Here is a 19,912-nt window from a genome sequence, read left to right as displayed (position 1 = left end):
TGCCATTTCACGCACCATTAAATCCCCAGATTGGCACAGCCACAGAGAGATGTTATGTTGAACCAGCACACCTACTCCTTATGGGATTACATTACTTGATCAAACTTTCTCTTTAGGCTTCTGGGTTTGATGTCTTTCAGATTCCTACCGCCGATTCTTATTTCATGAAGGTGCCCTCAGATTCTAACCACAGACACCGTGGTTCTTGCTTTCTGTTTCTCACATTCACACAGTTTAAATGATCAGACTACATCCATGTTGCATCACATGTACTTCCATTTCTGTCATCAGTTCTACTGACTGTCGTTGTAGTCATGCAATGGGCAAGCGATGGTCAGAATGTGGTTGTGCTGTGGTCGTGTTGTGGTTGCGTTCAGGCCAGACGTACTCTTTGAGGGTTCCCGTGTCGGAGTCTTCTGTCATCACGTCATGCAGCGCCTCCACACAGATGTTGATGATGCCACAGAACTTCTCCTGGACCACACTAGAACACAAAAACTCACATTAAAAGACAAACTGCAACAACACACATTCGCAACAAACTGCAAAACAACAAAAACAAGAATATGAACAACAACCATTTAAGATACACTGGAATACAACAACAACAACAGAGTTAACACACAGAACATGTCCACACTGGGACACAATAAGAGACCGTTTCTTCTGGATCATCCAGTGTCCGGTATCAAACAGGTGGATCAATGGTCCCTTTGAGAATTGTGTGTGTTACCTCGTGGCTCAGCTGGTAGAGCATGGCACTTGCAACACCAGGGTTGTGGGTTTGATTCCCACGGAGGACAAATATGAAAATGTATGCACTCACTACTAAGTTGATACATATCAGAGCGTCTACTAAAATGTCAATTGCTTCAATAAAATAATGTTTGTACCCTGTGCTGCTACAATGCTGTGCTGTTGTCTTAGGTGTTTTGTCCTATAAATGTAATCCCAGCACCCGTCCCTGATGGAGGCCTTTTGCTTGGCCATCATTGTAAATAAGAATTTGTTCTTAACGGACTTGCCCAATTAAATAAAGGTTTTATTCATTGATGTAAATATAGCAATCGCCATCACACTGCCCTATCCCATCTGGACAAGAGGAACACCTATGTAAGAACGCTGTTAATTGACTACGGCTCAGCATTCAACACCATAGTACCCTCCGAGCTCATCATCAAACTGGAGGCCCTGTGTCTCAACCACGCCCTGTGCAATTGGGTCCTGGACTTCCCTTACGGGCCGCCCCCAGGTGGTGAAGGCAGGAAACATCTCCACTTCACTGACCCTCAACACTGGGGCCCCACAAGGGTGCATGCTCAGCCCTGTACTCCCTGTTCACCCACGCATCCAACTCAATCATAAAGTTTACAGGCGACACAACAGTAGTGGGCTTGATTACCAACAACGACGAGACAGCCTACAGGGAGGAGGTGAGGGCACTCGGAGTGTGGAAAACAACCTCTCACTCAACGACAACAAATCAAAGGAGATGATCGTGGACTTCAGGAAACAGCAGAGGGAGCACCCCCTATCCAAATCTACGGGACAGCAGTGGAGAAAGTGGAAAATGTTAAGCTCCTTGGCGTACACATCACAGACAAACTGAAATGGTGTTATGGGATTTTTATGAATGACTAAATTATGTATACATTTAGCTTAGAATTATAACTAAACAGAATACTTCTCTGTTACTATATGATTGTATGAATCTTATTATAATCATAATGCTAAATATAAGGTGTGTAGTTTTAGTCAAGAATTAGAACAGAAAATCCAGAATAGAATGGAGCTATCGTCAGACCGGCTGGAATACTGTGTTCCTTACAGGACATTCTGTCCCTACCCAGGGAGGGGAGAGACCTTGGGCTTGTAGTAGATTGTTTAACAGGTGGCAGACAATGTGAGAAGTGAACTATATTGCCATTGTATCTGAGAAGAGGGACATTTATGACGAAATGTGAGGTATATAGACCCATGTACAGGAAATGATAAGCAGAACGTTCCCGCGAATAAACATTTAACTATTGTACTATTGTAGACTGGGCCTCTGTCTGTCTGTCTATATTTATATCAGTATCTTACAAATCCTGATATAGCAGACTGAGTAATTACAATTGAATTGGTTAATGAACCACGAGAACAAAATTCTCATGACAAATGGTCCACAAACTTTTACAGATGTATAATCGAGAGCATCCTGTAGGGCTGTATCACAGCCTGGTACGGCAACTGCACCGCCCTTAACCGCAAGGCTCTCCAGAGGGTGGTGGGGTCTACACAAAGCATCACCGGGGGCAAACTACCCGCCCTCCATGACACCTACAGTCCTCGATGTCACAGGAAGGCCAAAAAGATCATCAAGGACAACAACCACCGAGCCACTGCCTGTTCCCAACGCTACCATCCAGAAGGCGAGGTCAGTACAGGTGCATCAAAGCTGGGACCGAGAGACTGAAGTACAGCTTCTATCTCAAGGCCATCAGACTGTTAAACACCAATCACTAAATCAGAGTGGCTGCTGCCTACATTGAGACCAATCACTAGCCACTTTAATAAATGGATCACTATTCACTTTAAATAATGTTACTTTAATCATGCTTAAATATCCTACATAACTCATATCATATGTATATACTGTATTTTACACCATCTATTTCACCTTGCCTATGCTGTTCAGCCATCACTCATCCATATATTTACATGTACATATTCTAATTCACCCCTTTAGATTTGTGTGTATTCGGTAGTTGAGAAATTGTTAGATTTCTTGTTAGATATTACTGTACTGTGGAATTAGAAACACAAGCATTTCGCTACGCTCACATTAACATCTGCCAACCATGTGTATATGATCGATAACTTTTGATTTGTCCCAGAGTCTGTTTGGGCTATTTATTTCTTGACAAGCTGACTAATATATAGTATAGGATAGTAGATTATGATAGTAGATTGACATAGGCTAGTGAGTAGGATAGTAGATTGACATAGGCTAGTGATGTTGCTGTTTGTTACTCGTCTTGTTGGCTGAGGAAAAGTAAATGGACAGCTATTCAAAGTGCACATAGTTTCATTTATTCATTTAAACATTTAAGAAAAACAAGCACCACACAAAACTTGAAAAAGCCATACAATCCACATGCGTAAAATCATTGAGGATAATACAAAGTCTGGGACTTTTTTTCCATTATGGTCCTCAGAATTTGGTAAGAAGGAACACACATTGTTGCGTCCTCGACTTGGATGTTCTGTTAATGATAATTCAAAGGTGAAAAAAAAACACCTATTTAGGCGAGGTGCTGGCTAGCGGAGTAGAACACTAGAAAAATTAAAAAGGAGAGCAGCACACTCTAGGAGCTCAGATGCAATAATTTAATAACCTAATATCCAACGTTTCAACCGATAAACTGTCTTCACATCAGGATGAATAATTACCATAATCTAAATGTGATTTCTGTCATTCTGAGCACCTTGGGTGGATGATCTAATCAGCTGACGCACCCCAATGCATATGGGTCTGGCAGATTTCTCCAATGTCCGGTAAATTCAAATGTTGCTGATCAAATATCCAGTGCCACATTTTCCTAACGCGAAACGATATTGGCACCATGTGTGTGCAAAACATGTACAAGAGCATTCGGAAAGTATTCAGACACCTTGACCTTTTCCACATTTTGTTACATTACAGCCTTATTCAAACATTGATTTAACAAATACAAATCTCAATCTACACACAATACCGGTGATGACGAAGCAAAAACAGGTTTAGAAATGTTTGAAAATGTATAAAAATTAAACTGAAATACTTTATTTACATAAGTATTTAGAAATTGAGTTCAGGTGCATCCAGTTTCCATTGATCATCCTTGAGATGTTTCAACAATTTGATTGGAGTCCACCTGTGGTAAATTCAATTCATTGGATATGATTTGGAAAGGCACACATCTGTTTATATAAGGTCCCACAGTTGACAGTGCATGCCAGAGCAAAAACCAAGCCATGAGGTCGAGGGAATTATCCGCCGAGCTCCGAGACAGGATTGTGTCGAGGCACAGAACTGGGGAAGGGTACCAAAAAATATCTGCGGCAATGAAGTTCCCCAAGAAAGCAGTGGCCTCCATCATTCTTACATGGAAGAAGTTTGGAATCACCAAGACTCTTCCTAGAGCTGGCCACCCTGCCAAACAGAGCAATCAGGGGAGAAGGGCCTTGGTCAGGGAGGTGACCAAGAACCTGATGGTCACTGTGACAGAGCTCCAGAGTTCCTTTGTGGAGATGGGAGAACCTTCCAGAAGGACAACCATCTGTGCAGCACTCCACCAATCAGGCCTGCATGGAGATGGCCAGACGGAAGCCACTCTTCAGTAAAAAGACACATGTCAGTCAGCTTTGAGTTTGCCAAAAGGCACCTAAAGGACTGACCATGAGAAAAAAATGTATCTGATTTAATGAAAGCAAGATTGAACTCTTTGGCCTGAATCCCAAGCGTCACACCTCGAGGAAACCGGGCACCATCCCTACGGTGAAGCATGGTGCTGGCAGCATCCTGCGGTGGGGATGTTTTTCAGCTACAGGGACCAGGAGACTAGTCAGGATCGAGGCCCAGAGTGCTCAGGGCCTCAGACTGGGGCGAAGGTTCCCCGCCCAACAGGACAATGATCCTATACACAGCCAAGACAATGAAGAGTGGTTTCAGGACAAGTCTCTGAATGTCCTTGAGTGGCCCAGCCAAAACCCGAACTTGAATCCGAGCGAACATCTCAGGAGAGACCAGAAAATATCTGTGCAGCGATGCTCCCCATTCAACCTGACAGAACTTGAGAGGATCTGCAGAAAATTATGTGCGAAACTCCCCAAATACAGGTGTGCCAAGCTTATAGCGTCATACCCAAGAATACTCGAGGCTGTAATCACTGCAAAAGGTGCTTCAATAAAGTACTGAGTAAAGGGTCTGAATACTTATGTAAATGCTATATTTAGGTTCATTATTATTATAATTTTTTATACAATAAAAAAAAAAAATGTTTCTTTGTCATTTTGGTGTATTGTGAGTAGATTGATGAGAAAAAACGTCACAAATTGAATCACTTTTAGAATAAGGCTGTAATGTACCAAAATGTAGAAAAAGTCAAGGGGTCTGAATACTTTCTGAGTGCACTGTATGTGTGAAAACACGTGAATGTCTACATGGAGAGAAGTGACATCCCCGGGGACATACAGTATCAGTCAAAGGTTTGGACCTACTCATTAAAAAGGGTTTTCCTGTATTTTTAAAAACTATTTTCTACATTGTTGAATACTAGTGAAGACATCAAAACTATGAAATACACACATGGAATCATGTAGTAACCATCAAATTGTTAGACAAATCAAAATATATTTTATATTTGAGATTTTTCAAAGTAGACAGACACCCTTTGCCTTGATGACAGCGTTGCACACTCTAGACATTCTCTCAACCAGCTTCATGTGGTGGCAGGTAGCCTAGTGATTAGAGAGTTAGACTAGTAACCGAAAAGTTGCAAGATCGAATCCCCGAGCTGACAAGGTAAATATCTGTCGTTCTTCCCCTGAACAAGGCAGTTAACCCACTGTTCCAAGGCCGACTTTGAAAATAAGAATTTGTTCTGAACTGACTTGCCTAGATAAATAAAGGTAAGTAAAAAAAGAAAAGAGGAATACTTTTCTAAGTCTTGAAGGACTTCCCACCTATGCGGAGCCCTTGCTGGCTGCTTTTCCTTCACTCCGCGTCCAACTGATGCCAAACCATCTCAATTGGGTTGAGGTCGGGTGATTGTGGAGGCCGTGTCATCTGATGCAGCACTCCATCACTCTCCTTCTTGGTCAAATAGCCCTTACACAGCCTGGAGGTTGGTTTTGGGTCAATGTCATGTTGAAAAACAAACCACACATACGGAGATCATCTATTCACCTATTCTGCGTCTCACAAAGACATGACAGTTGGAACCAAAAATCTCAAATTTGGACTCATCAGACCAAAAGGACAGATTTTCCAACAGTCTAATGTCCATTGCTTGTGTTTCTTGGCACAAGCTTGTCTCTTCTTCTTATTGGTGTCCTTTAGTAGTGCTTTCTTTGCAGCAATTTGACCATGAAGGCCTGATTCACACAGTCTCCTCTGAACAGTTGATGTTGAGATGTGTCTGTTACTTGAACTCTGTGAAGCATTTATTTGTGCTGCAATCTGAGGCGACGTTAACTCGAATGTACTTTTCAGCAGCGGTAACAGGGTCTTCCTTTCCTGTGGCGGTCCTCATGAGAGACAGTCATCACAGCACTTGATGGTTTTTGCAACGGCACTTGAAGAAACTTTCAAAGTTATTGATATTTTCCAGATTGACTGACTTTCGTGAAAAAAGTAATGCTGTTGTTTTTCTTTGCTTATTTGAGCTGTTCTTGCTGTAATAGGGACCTGGTCTTTTACCAAACAGAGCCATCTTCTGTATACCGCCTCTACATTGTCACAACACAGCTGAATAACTCAAACGCATTAAGGAGGAAAGAAATTCCACAAATTAACAGGAACACCTGTTAATTGAAATGCATTCTAGGTGACTACGTCATGAAGCTGGTTGAGGGAATACCAAGAGTGTGCAAATCTGTCATCAAGGAAAAGGGTGGCTACTTTGAATAAACTCAAAAATAAAACATATTTGGTTACTACTGTACATGTTTCCATATGTGTTATTTCATAGTTTAAGTCTTCACTATTATTCTACAAGGTAGAAAATAGTAAAAAAAAAAAAACTTGAATAAGTAGGTGTGTCCAACAGACAACCCTGGAGCAAAGGTTCAAAGAACATATTTTTACATTACATTTAAGTCATTTAGCAGACGCTCTTATCCAGAGCGACTTACAAATTGGTGCATTCACCTTATGACATCCAGTGGAACAGTCACTTTACAATAGTGCATCTAAATCTTAAAGGGGGGGGGGGGGGGGGGGGCACATCACGTTGGGCCTCAACTTCCACTACAACACACATTGCTCCCCTTGTGTGTCACGTCTATGGTGTGTCGCGTCTATGTTCGCCCTCACCTATTCACTTTCTCGCTCATACCATTTCTAGCCACATATTCCACTTTTCTCTTTCCCCCTCGCCCTCCCCATTGGTCTTTCTACCTGCTTTTTCTTCTTCTCTGTCTGTCTGTCGGTGTCAGTCTGTCTGTCGTTTTCACTCATCTAACACTCACCTACTTTGGTTTCCAAGAACCCAATACTTGGCAGGCATAAAAACACATAGGCCTATTGTGAAATTGCAGTATTTCCTCCCTCTACGAATTAACGAAGGGAATGAAGAGAACATCTCTCTAAGATCCAAGACCTGCTCCAGTCTACACACTACACATGTACTAGGCCATTCATTAGATTGGATAATATTATCTATGGTTCAAATGCTAATAACACAGTCCGAGAAAGCAAAATGCCTCACAAAAGTTGAGTGCCCCTAACATTCTAAAACACACCTCTATCGACTTTCCAGTGCTGTGTATGAAAGGGATAATAATGAAATAATAAATTACTAATAAGCCTTCAGCGGTCTAAAATGGGGGCTATAATAATAAAACGCCATTTAGCAGACACTTTGATCCAAAGCGACTTACAGTCATTGGTGCATACATTTTACGTGTGGGTAGTCCCAGGAATCGAACCCACTACCCTGGCATTGCAAGCGCCATGCTATACCAAGTGAGCTAGATGACCACAAAGCTGGGTGTGAGTAGTGAAGGCCAAGCTTGTATTTCAGACATTGATTTGGAGAGACAGGAAAGTCGATTCCATTCTAGTGACAGGGATTTAAGTTTGGCTGGAGAGAGCAGATGGGATGGAGAGAGGTAAAGTGACTTCATTGATTATCCATGTGTAGTAATCTGTAGAGTGTATGTGTAGATTGATATTGGATTGGGAAGGAGTTGGGCAAAACCATTTATTTGGGATTTGATGGTACTTTAACTGTATGCCTTTTCACGAGGCACAATGATTGTACCTCGACATCTGCTGAAGTACGTGTAAAAAAAAAAAATGTAGGGTGGAAAATTCTTGCTAAACTAGCCCACTGGTAGTGCTTTATTTGACAGTCATGTTTCAGTGGTAACATCATGTTATTACTGTATGTTAGGTGGCAACCATGGTTACTATCTTGGAGGGGAGAGAGACCGGGAGACATGAAGTGAGAGAGGGAAAAGACAGTGGACAAGAAAGAGAGGGTGAAAGAAGATAAGATAAGAAAATTCCGCAAATAATACATATTAGAAAGCAGGGAATGAGAGGGCAGTGATTGAAAAGGAGAGGACAGAGAGACACATTTTCTCTAACGTGGTGAAAGCCGATGGGGAAGACAAGGCCCAGCCACCGTTTGATAGCTCAGCTCAGTGCAAAGCTATAATCTATCAGTGCTCGACTTTGGCAGGAGCTCATCTGAGCGGCGTGCCGGCACCTAAAATCTCCTGCTGCTTAAGCGCCTTTTACTCCTGCACCTAAATATAAACCGGCCGGCACCTATTTCAGACCAAGTCAAGCACTACAATCTATTAAACACCCGAGGACACATTCACCAGAGTTGGTTACGTGTTGGACGTTCAAGCCGTCCCAGTTGTCTGCATGTCATCCTACGTTTTATTTATTCATAGGTTCCAACAGTTCATATAGGTTGAATTATTGAGGGCACACATCTGTGGGTATATATAGCTGGCTGGTTCCAGTTCAACCTCAAGCCCCATTCCCTAGCAAGCTAGCCATATCTCACAAGTTATATGCTAGCTAACTAGCTTACCAACTAACGTCATCTCACGAAATAGCTTCCTAACTGACTAACAAATATTAGCTAACTAACCAATTATCTAACTAAATAACAGATCTGAAAGGACTATTGCTGTCAAAACTACACTTCCTTCAGAAAGCTGAGGATACAGAAGTTCAGTTACTTTGAAGTTTCCCCATTGAACACCCAATGCCTAGCAAAAAGGCATTTCATAGGTTGGCCATACCAATGGAACGAAACGAGAACGGGAAAATAACTTGAGATAAAGAGGGCAGTGGAGCTTCAAACTCAGCGTCAAACTTGTGAGTGGATGGATAGTCGAGACAAAGATAGACCACAGCCTGTCGTTTCTAATGGGAGCAAATGAATCCTAGTGGGCAGAGCCGAGCGATCCTATTGGTGCATTTTAGCGTGTATTAGCATACTTTCGTTAGGGAATGCCTACTCTAAAGCGCACATGTGCAATAACTCAATTCGCCCTTGCACTCCTACACAACGCAATTTATTAAAACATTGGCAAAGGATTAAGTCAAGAGAGCCAAGGCAGAGATCAAATGCTTCATTGATGAAAAAATAAGCAGACAAAATACATCTCTCTCCATCTTCTCCCACTACCGGCCACTGGGCTTCCTCTCATCACCATATTTTGTGGTGAGTAGAAATGCCAACCGGAAAATGTATACATCTGGTGAAATATCTGGCTCATTGTTCGATTTGTGATCGAGCCGGCCGGAGTAAAAGTCAGCCAATATGCTTTATTTTGTAGAATGAGTAGCCTTTTCATACTCTTGACAAAATGTCTGTCAATAGCTGGTTGTACATATGCTGTCGTTTGCCATAGTAATGTACAGCTACTCCTTTGGTACAACATTTCTACCCTCAAGTCTAAACATGCATTGCTGTTTCCATATTAACATTGAAATTATTGCTTGCATCAATGGCTAAGAGAAAACAACCACATTGAAAGAAGCCTCAAACTGCAAATCTTAAAAACAGACAATAGACTAAAGAAAAACTGTTCTGATGCCACCTCACAGAACAGTCTGAACAAGGTGCATGAAAAGTAGAGCCAAACAATTATACAAATGACATTTAGACACTTTTGGAGGACTACATCTTAAGCCAACAGACAAACTTGTCTCGGATACTTTCCTATTTCCAGTCATGCATTTAATAACATTTTAATACTTTAATAACCTTGCTGTGTAACACGCACTATTGGACACCCCTACCCTGAATCTCCTTGATATTAGTGTCAGGCTTGGCTGTCATGGCAACCGATTGAAGTAGGCGTCCGGCATCATATTAAAGATCTCTTATCACAAGTGAGGCTTGTGTCAGTTCGAATTCCGTTCTGCTCGACACCTCGCTCGTGATTACTTACCAATGGGTGTCACCCCACCTCCATTCCAGAGGAGATAAAAACATGGACGTGTCAGGGAAGCCAAAGAGTGTCCCCGAGGAGCAAGGAAAGACACATTCTTACTGTATGTAGCTAGTTGCAATGCTTCCTGGTGCTAGGGTCAGGCAGGGGATTTTTTCCCCTCCGTTAATACTTTAACAGTGTCATCCATCTATGAGGTATATCAGTGTCATTCCAAGAAACTTGCGGTTTTGTACATTTCTGGTTCTGTGGTGGAATTTGGGTTGATTTGATTGAACTCAGCCTGTATTTTTTAATGCATTCTGTGACTTGAGGACGTTCCCAACTGGGAAACTTCTATCTCCCTCTTGAGATCTCAAACAAACAAAAGCAACAGTATAAATGCCACAATTGAGTAACTTATTAAGAACTGATTCTCTCTTTAGCTGTTTGGCCACATTGAATCAGCAAAGCAGTAACTCATTCACTTTAGTTTCATTGTAATGCTATACAATCCTTGTAGTTCCACACATATGTCTGGAAGATTGGCATGCCAATTTACCAGGTCAAACAAAATACAAATGACCATGGCACTCTTCCATGAAACTGACCACGCAAGTTATGCATGCTAGGTAGAGGATATAATAACCTAAAAGCTAGGATTCCAAAATGTGTACTTTACTTATTAAAAGACTTGCAAAAGTCCTTTTTAAACTTGACTAAGTAGGTGATAATCCTATGACCAAAAACAGGAGGACCAAATGGCCAATAAGATATCCTCTGCTGATAAGGAATAAAAGCTACATTTCCTTCAATGGCTTAGAGACTAACACAAACCCATTGATAAACAACCCCCCCCCTTTTTTTTTTACAGTGAAAGAAATAGTGATGGATGGACTGAATAAGTATTTCACTGTTGGTCTACAGCCAGCACACCTGTTGTTTACGAAGCATGTGACGAATAAAAATGGATTTACGATTAATCTTTTGTTGAATAGTTTATGGTGAGCTAAATGCTCACTTTTAAAAGAAAATGAAGGGGGAGTGGTACCCCACTCAGACCAACACCTCTCTCGCCTCTTCAAACCAGAACACTGATTTACATTCAGTGACAGAAAATAAACTAGTCATCCAACATCATTATCATAAGATAGGACAAGAGGAGGCTGCAAAATTAAACAAATCATTGAAATGTAAGTGGCAAGGAACAGTTAGTGAGTGGAATAATTGCATATTAAAAGGAGACGGAGTAGTTACCTGAAGCCACTGTGTTATCAGATATTTACATTAAATTACTGGCAAAGCAGAAGCTGTTATCCCGATCTGACACACACGACAGTCAATTTACACAAAACAGTTTTTGTTTTTTTTATTCTCCATTTATTTATTTATGGATTGCACTGACTAGGTCGTTGTGGATAAAAGCATCTGCTAAATAAGGGTTTCCCAAACTTAGCCATTGTAGTAGTTGGAATTCGGTTCAATCGCAGTGGATCGAATCATGTGGATCAAAATAATCATTTGTGAAATCGCGAACAGGCGGCTAATTGTTTGGGAAAAAATACTTTGTTTTGGATTATGTGGTTGCAAAACTTGTTTTGTAGATACTTCAAGTTGGGCATTCAATTTAGGAGATATTGCAACTCAATAGATACTAGTCAACCTGCAAAGTAAACACGACTAAGGTAAGAAAAATATGACTAAACTACGTTCTTCAGCTGTCTAACAATATTTGTATGGTAGTTGGAGATGTTGTTAAATGTATAATTCAAGCTGAATAGGAGCTTAAGCAGTTTATTAAGAATAGGTCTGATTACTTTAGTAGAACGATATATATTTCAGCTAGGTCATCAATTGTATAAAAAAATAATTTAAAAAAATAATAATAATTGCAGAATATGCCTCTGCAAAATGAAAAACTGTGGTCTCGGTAACTAATTTCAAAACCGTTATACCAAAAGTCTAACATCTTTGGGTATGGCTGATAGGTGTATTTGCTTGCTCACCACAAAAAAATGAAATCCATTAAACAGTAAATCAACAGTATGGCCTAGTACTGTCACCGTACGATTCGATTGAGGTGACGTCTACAGAATTCATCAAACTATAGCATTTCAGCTGTGACTGTGTGAAATAGCGGTTAGGTGGTAATTTGGAGATGCAACACAGCCAGCAAAGGCTGTCATATCCAATTGCTGGACAAAAGAACTCCCACTTGCCTACAGTATGATTGTCACACCAAAACAAAAGAAAACTCAAGTCCCAGAATCTGGATAAGGAATTTACAACCATACAACACAAGACTTACAAAGGAGAAGTTAATTCTGAATCCTTTGAAAAGTTCAATAATATGCTTTACCTCCCACTTGGCTATCTGCCACGGTATAATAATTTCAGTGCTTGTAATTCAGCGCTCATTGTCTGGCTCACATAAAAGACAAGAAAATAGAATATCAAATGAAATATTTATCGACCAACAGTTGTAAACAAATATTTGTAGTCTTAGTAAGTCCTGAGACGTATACACAAAGCTCCTGCTCCAGCTGTTAGGATACAACCATAATGTCAAACCTATGGCACCACCCACCATCAATACCTTAGCACACTTAGTTTGTCGACATTTTGAGTCAAGTTGATCAATGTCTCGACAAAGCAGTAACAGATTTTGCTTTCAGGATGAGGGTCATCCTGAATCGACCCTGGCAATGTTTGCACTCTCTGTGGCGTCAGAGAGAGGTGTGAGTGACCCTTTTAGATTAGAGCCAGGGAGATGTTTTTTGATCCAGCCCAGACTTAAATCCTATCGAACAGCTATAATCCAATGGTCATCCTCTCTCTCTCACACATACTAGCATTTCATATTTTAAATGGTATTTTACTAAATGTTCCATCTCAAGAAAAAACAAGACATTTTATGAGCCCGAGCCCAAATGATTGTGCTGGTCGCCTATAATATACAGTGCATTCGGAAACAATTCAGGCCCCTTCCCCTTTTCCACATTTTGTTACTTATAGACTCCAAAATGACAAAAAAAGTTCCAAATGTTTATAAAAATATTTAAAAAAAAACTTACATAAGTATTCAGACCCTTTGCTATGAGACTCGAAATTGAGCTCAGGTGAATCCTGTTTCCATTGATCATCCTTGAGATGTTTCTACAACTTGGAGTCCACATGTGGTAAATTCAAATTGGTTGGACATGATTTGGAAAGGCACACGTCTATATAAAAGGGTCCCACAGCTGACATTGCATGTCAGAGCAAAACCCAACCATGAGGTCGAAGGAATTGTCCGTAGAGCTCAGAGACAGGATTGTGTCGAGGCGCAGACCTTGGGAAGGGTACCAAAACATTTCTGCAGCATTGAAAGGATAAGCACCTTGGTCTGGGAGGTGACCAAGAACCCGAGTCACTCTGACAGAGCTCTAGAGTTCCTCTGTAGAGATGGGAGAACCTTCCAGAAGGACAACCATCTCTGCAGGACTCCACCAAGCAGGCCTTTATGGTAGTAGTCAGACGGAAGCCACTCCTCAGTAAAAGGCACATGACAGCCCGCTTGGAGTTAAAAATGCACCTAAAGAACTCCATGACCTTGAGAAACAAGATTCTCTGGTCTGATGAAACCAAGATTGAACTATTTGTCCTGAATGCCAAGCATCACGTCTGGAGGAAACCTGGCACCATCTATACGGTGAAGCATGTGCCAGCAGCATACCACCCTACCTGCCAGCAGCATACCACCCAGCAGCATACCACCCTGCATCCTACTGCTGGCTTGCTTCTGAAGCTAAGCAGGGTTAGCCCTGGTCAGTCCCTGGATGGGAGACCTGTTGCTGTAAATGAGAATATGTTCTCAGTCAACTGACCTGGTAAAATAAGGGTAAAATAATGGTCTCCCAGCGGCTGAGACTGGGAGACTAGTAAGGATCAAGGGAAAGATGAATGGCACAAAGCACAGAGAGATCTTCGATCAAATTGATCAGAAATACAGTTGTTAATTTGTAAATGACTATTGTAGCTGGAAATGTAATATTTTTCACCTTCCAAAAGGACCCTAAGCACAAATGGCTTCGGGACAATTTAATCAATTTCAGAATAAGGCAGTAACAAAATGTTGAAAAGGGCAAGGAGACTGAACACACTGTATAGGCTACCTCACATTACACATGACATAAAATCAAATATATGTAGTAGCTCTTGGGTAAACAAATTAATCTATCTCCAGTAGTCTAATCTTTTTTTGAGTGTGGACTGTATTACTGTACTGCAATTTGTTTGGGGGCGGCAGGTAGCCTAGTGGTTAAAGCGTTGGACTTGTAACCGAAAGGTTGTAAGATCAAATCCCGCAGCTGACAAGGTAATAATCTTGTCGTTCTGCCCCTGAACAAGGCAGTTAACCCACTGTTAATTTTCGAGGTCTCCCCTTACACTTCGCAGTGACATAAACAACCGTTCAAAAGTGTGGGGTCACTTACAAATGTCCTTGTTTTTGAAAGAAAAGCAAATTTTTTGTCCATTAAAATAACATCAAATTGATCAGATTTACAGTGTAGACATTGTTAATGTTGTAAATGACTATTGTAGCTGGAAATGTAATATTTTTTTTAATTAATGGAATATCTACATAGGTGTACAGGGGCCCATTATCAGCAACCATCACTCCTGTGTTCCAATGGTATGTTGTTGACATCTGTCTGGTGAGTAGGCCAAGGCTTAATGATTCTGATGAAAATACGCTCAGCCTTCATCAAACTAACATTTTTTGCATAGTTTCAGTGTGGAACCTGTCTTTGTTTAGGGGGGTAAATAGCCTAGGCTAACAAATTCTAAATGACACTAGCAGTTCCTAAAGTGGGGTCGTCACTAACGTTGGTTACCACAGCCACAGATTCATAAACGCTGCCTGTTTCTACAATTTTTCTTCGTAAAATCAAATTTTAAACTTAACCACATTGCTAACCTTTTTTATATTGAATTAATTTTGGGCAACAGATATATACAACAAAATGAACAATGTGGACCAAGAGGATATAACTTGAAAGTATTCATTAAAACACTTATCTCCAAAGTGGTCCTCGAAGGTAAAAAATAACTAACACATAATGATTAAAAGACAAGACAAAATTACAAACAACCATATATACATTCATTACATTGTCATCCTAAAAAGTAGAACTATTCACTGCACTTCTCCCTAACCTTAAAAATCAAACATACTCATTTCACATTAAAACAATCTAGTGATCGCACATCATACCGATCCTTCAAATAAATACAACTGACCAGCAGTAGGGGGCACAAGGGGCAATGGAGTGGTTTCCCTTACTTAGACAACCTTGTCCGAATGAAAAACTTTGCCCGCATTTTAAAGCTATTTTTACTTTTTATTCGCTTCATCTCCAAGGGAAGGCTATTCCAAATGTCTGTATGTAAAAACGCGCTCCTCGCAGTACTGTTTACTCTTATGCCTAAACCCTAAACTTAAATTAAGACAAAAAAGCACGTTTACTTTCATACATTTTTACAATACAGCCAATATTGACTTACCGGCTGTGGTAATTAGTGACAACCGCAAAGTAGCCTAAGCAAAAATGACATTGTCAGGAAAAAACATTTTCCTACTTCAGTTAACCAGTCCATTTTGAATTTGAGATAAACCTCAATTTGGCAAGGAATATAGCTTGTGTATCCCATCAGTTAGAGACGTTTTTATAGGCATTTATTTATGTAGGTGTACACAGCACGTGTGTGTAGAGGGAGCTGTCAGAACGCAATTGAGTGAGTGAGTGAGACATTAAGGGAGCAGAACTGTGCGATGCTTGGATTGGTTTCTTTTTTGTTGTGTCCCGCAATTGCACACACACTGATTTAAAGCAGCTATATTCAAGTAATAGGCTGTTTTTAAAACTCTGCACTGCAATAAAAAAAAAAATCTTGACAATAACTTTTTTGTCAAAAGAAAAAAAGTTAACGTGAGATACATGCATTGTGAATTGTGCTCCATGCTGAGATGTTGCTGTCTGTGATTGATCATGCAGATAGCAGTGAGAAGGCAATAGAGCAGACAGATTTAGACAAAGCATATAAATGAACCGTTAACATCATGCTGTTCAGAAAAATAATTTACCAGTTTCTTGCAGTTATTTTGTCTCTGCGTACAGTTTGAAGTTGCTAACTAGTAGATTACCATAGCATGCTAGTAGATACCATAGACTTCCAGACATTGCACTAACACTAGTTAGCATTGGCTAGTGAAACTACTTCTAACTTTCTTCATGCTGGATGCAGAGACAAAAATTGTATATATGACTCCGTTGAAAAAGATGAAGGCCTCATTGCAAATATTCTAGGGTATCACTTTAAACTAAAACCAGATATAAAGTATGTATAAAAGACAATGGAGCTACAGTTGAAGTCGGAAGTTTACATACACCTTAGACAAATACATTTAAATTCAGTTTTCACAATTCCTGACATTTAATCCTCGTAAAAATTCCCTGTCATAGGTCAGTTAGGATCACCACTTTATTTTAAGAATGTGAAATAATAGTATAAAGAATGATTTATTTCAGATTTTATTTATTTCATCATATTCCCAGTGGGTCAGACGTTTACATACACGCAATTAGCATTTGGTAGCATTGCCTTTAAATTGTTTAACTTGGGTCAAACGTTTTGGGTAGCTTACCACAATAAGTTGGGTGAACTTTGGCCCATTCCCCCTGACAGAGCTGGTGTAACGGAGTCAGGTTTGTAGGCCTCCTGGCTCGCACATGCTTTTCAGTTCTGCCCACAAATGTTCTATAGGATTGAAGTCAGGGCTTTGTGATGGCCACTCCAATACCTTGACTTTGTTGTCCTTAAGCCATTTTGCCACAACTTTGGAAGTATGCTTGGGGTCATTGTCCATTTGGAAGACCCATTTGCGACCAAGCTTTAACTGATGTCTTGAGATGTTGCTTCAATATAGCCACATCATTTTCTTTCTTCAGGATGCCTTCTACACCTGCATTGCTTGCTGTTTGGGGTTTTAGGCTGGGTTTCTGTACAGCACTTTGAGATATCAGGTGATGTACGAAGGGCTATATAAATAAATTTGATTTGATTATTTTGTGAAGTGCACCAGTCCCATCCTGCAGCAAAACACCCCCACAACATGATGCTGCCACGTCATGTTGAAAACAAATGATAGTCCCACTAAGCCCAAACTAGATGGGATGAAGTATCGCTGCAGAATGCTGTGGTAGCCATGATGGTTTATCGTGCCTTGAATTCTAAATAAATAACTGACAGTGTCACCAGCAAAGCACCCCTACACCAAAACACCTCCTCCATGCCTCACGGTGGAAACCACACATGCAGAGATCATCTGTTCAACTATTCTGCGTCTCACAAAGACACGGTGGTTGGAACCAAAAATCTCAAATTTGGAGTTCAGACCAAAAGGACAGATTTCCAACAGTCTAATGTCCATTTCTCGCATGTCTTGGCCCAAGCAAGTCTTATTTTTGGTGTCCTTTAGTAGTGCTTTCTTTGCAGCAATTCGACCATGAAGGCCTGATTCACACAGTCTCATCTGAACAGTTGATGGTAACATGTGTCTGTTTATTTGGGATGCAATTTCTGAGGCTGGTAACTCTAATGAACTTATCCTCTCAGCAGCAGAGGTAACTCTGGGTCTTCCATTCCTGTGGCAGTCCTCATGAGAGCCAGTTTCATCATAGCGATTGATGGTTTTTGCGACTGCACTTGAAGAAACTTTCAAAGTTCTAGATATTTTCCGGATTGACTGACCTTTATGTCTTAAAGTAATGACGGACTGTCGTTTCTCTTTGATTATTTGAGCTGTTCTTGCCACAATATGGACTTGGTCTTTTACCAAATATTCTGTACACCTCCTACCTTGTCACAGCACAACTGATTGGCTCAAATGTATTAAGAAGGAAATCAATTCCACAAATTAAATTTTAAGAACTGTTCATTGAAACGCATTCCAGGTGACTACATCAAGGTTGAGAGAATGCCAAGAGTGTGCAAAGCTGTCATCAAGGCAAAGAGTGAATATTTGAAGAATCTCAAAATTAAAATATATTTTGATTGGTTTAAAACTGTTTTGGTTACTACATGATTTCATATGTGTTATGTAATAGTTTGATGTCGTCACTATTATTCTACAATGCATAAATAGCAAAAATAAAATAAAACCTTGAATGAGTATGTGTTCTAAAACTTTTGACCGGTATTTATATATATATATTTTTTACACTGTTTGGACATAGGCGGCCCAAAAAACACTTTAGCGTCCAGCCCAATACATTTCTATGCAGAAAAAACGCTGGTGTGTGTGCCTACCTGTGTTTTTTTGTCAGCCAATGGGAGTCAGGGTATGGAAATAAAGAGAGCTGAAACGCTCCAACTAATTTGCTAGGTGTGTCCTCACCTGTTGTCTGACGGTAAGAGGGAGAGCAGAGCCAGAGACGACAGTTTCCTCCTCTCCGGCTGTGTGATGTTGTCCATGCGGTCAACCCACATCTCTATCACACCACCTAACAACTGGCCAATCTGGGAGAAAGTGAGAAAGAAAGGGAGAGAGAGCAAGAGAGAGAGAGAACAAGAACACAAGGTTCAAGCATATCAGTCATCTGAAATGGCCTCTGTCTTTCAAAGTCACAGAAAAGAAGTGGACAGGTGAAAGCATAACAGCTATTAGTCTTCATCCACAATGCTCTCACCTATTTTGTCACATCAGTACTGATGGAAGAGTAGAGCTTATGAGATACACCCTACTGTATACAGTGCATTAGGAAAGTATTCAGACCCCTTAACTTTTTCCACATATTGTAAAGTTTCAGCCTTATTCTAAAATTGATTAAATAAAATAATGTCCTCAATCTACACACATTACCACATAATGACAAAGCGAAACAGGTTTTTAGAAATGTTCTCAAATAAAAAAATTGATATACAAAAATACCTTAATTACATCAGCATTCAGACCCTTTGCTATGAGACTCGAAATTGAGCCCCGGTGAATCATATTTCCATTAATCATCCTTGAGATGTTTCTACAACTTGATTGGAGTCCACCAGTGGTAAATTAAATTGATGGACATGATTAGGAAAGACACACACCTGTCTATATAAAGTCCCCACAGTTGACAGTGCATGTCAGAACAAAATCCAAGTATTGAGGTTTAAAGGAATTGTCTGTGAGCTATGGGACAGGTTTGTCAGGACAATGACCCTAAGCAAACAGCCAAGACAATGCAGGAGTGGCTACAGGACAAGTCTCTGAATGTCCTTGAGTGGCTCAGCCAGAGCTCGGACTTGAACTGGATCGAACATCTCTGGAGATACTTGAAATGAAAATAGATGTGCAGCGACACTCTCCATCCAACCTGACAGAGGTTGAGAGGATCTGCAGAGAAGAATGAGAGAAACTCCCCAAATACAGGTGTGCCAAACTTGTAGTGTCATACCCAAGAAGACGAGGCTGTAATCACTGTCAAAGGTGCTTCAACAAAGTACTGAGTAAAGGGTCTGAATACTTATGTAAATGTAATAAAGTTTTTTTTATTTTGAATAAAATAGCAAAACTGTCTAAACCCGTTTTTGCTTTGTCATTATGGGATAAAAAAATACAATATATATATATATATATATATATATATACGTATACACATACACACACACGTATGCATACACACATACACTTGAAGTCGGAAGTTTGCATACACTTGCATACAGGTTGGCGTCATTAAAACTC

At 40.4% G+C, this 19,912-nt stretch overlaps 1 protein-coding gene across 1 annotated transcript in view; it reads right to left on the bottom strand.

The window, feature by feature from the left end:
* Positions 1–19,912, bottom strand: part of ipo11 (importin 11) — a 245,623-nt gene that overhangs the window by 54,468 nt on the left and 171,243 nt on the right. Inside the window, exons 26-27 of the mRNA XM_046346795.1 lie at positions 18,587–18,708; positions 389–484 (exon numbers count right to left, since the gene is read on the bottom strand). Coding sequence (XP_046202751.1) covers positions 389–484; positions 18,587–18,708 — 218 coding nt within the window. The remainder of the gene's footprint in view (positions 1–388; positions 485–18,586; positions 18,709–19,912) is intronic.

This window comes from Oncorhynchus gorbuscha, linkage group LG04, assembly GCF_021184085.1.
Source record: "Oncorhynchus gorbuscha isolate QuinsamMale2020 ecotype Even-year linkage group LG04, OgorEven_v1.0, whole genome shotgun sequence".
Classification (NCBI taxonomy): domain Eukaryota; kingdom Metazoa; phylum Chordata; class Actinopteri; order Salmoniformes; family Salmonidae; genus Oncorhynchus; species Oncorhynchus gorbuscha.
This window is presented reverse-complemented; position numbering and strand designations above follow the sequence as displayed.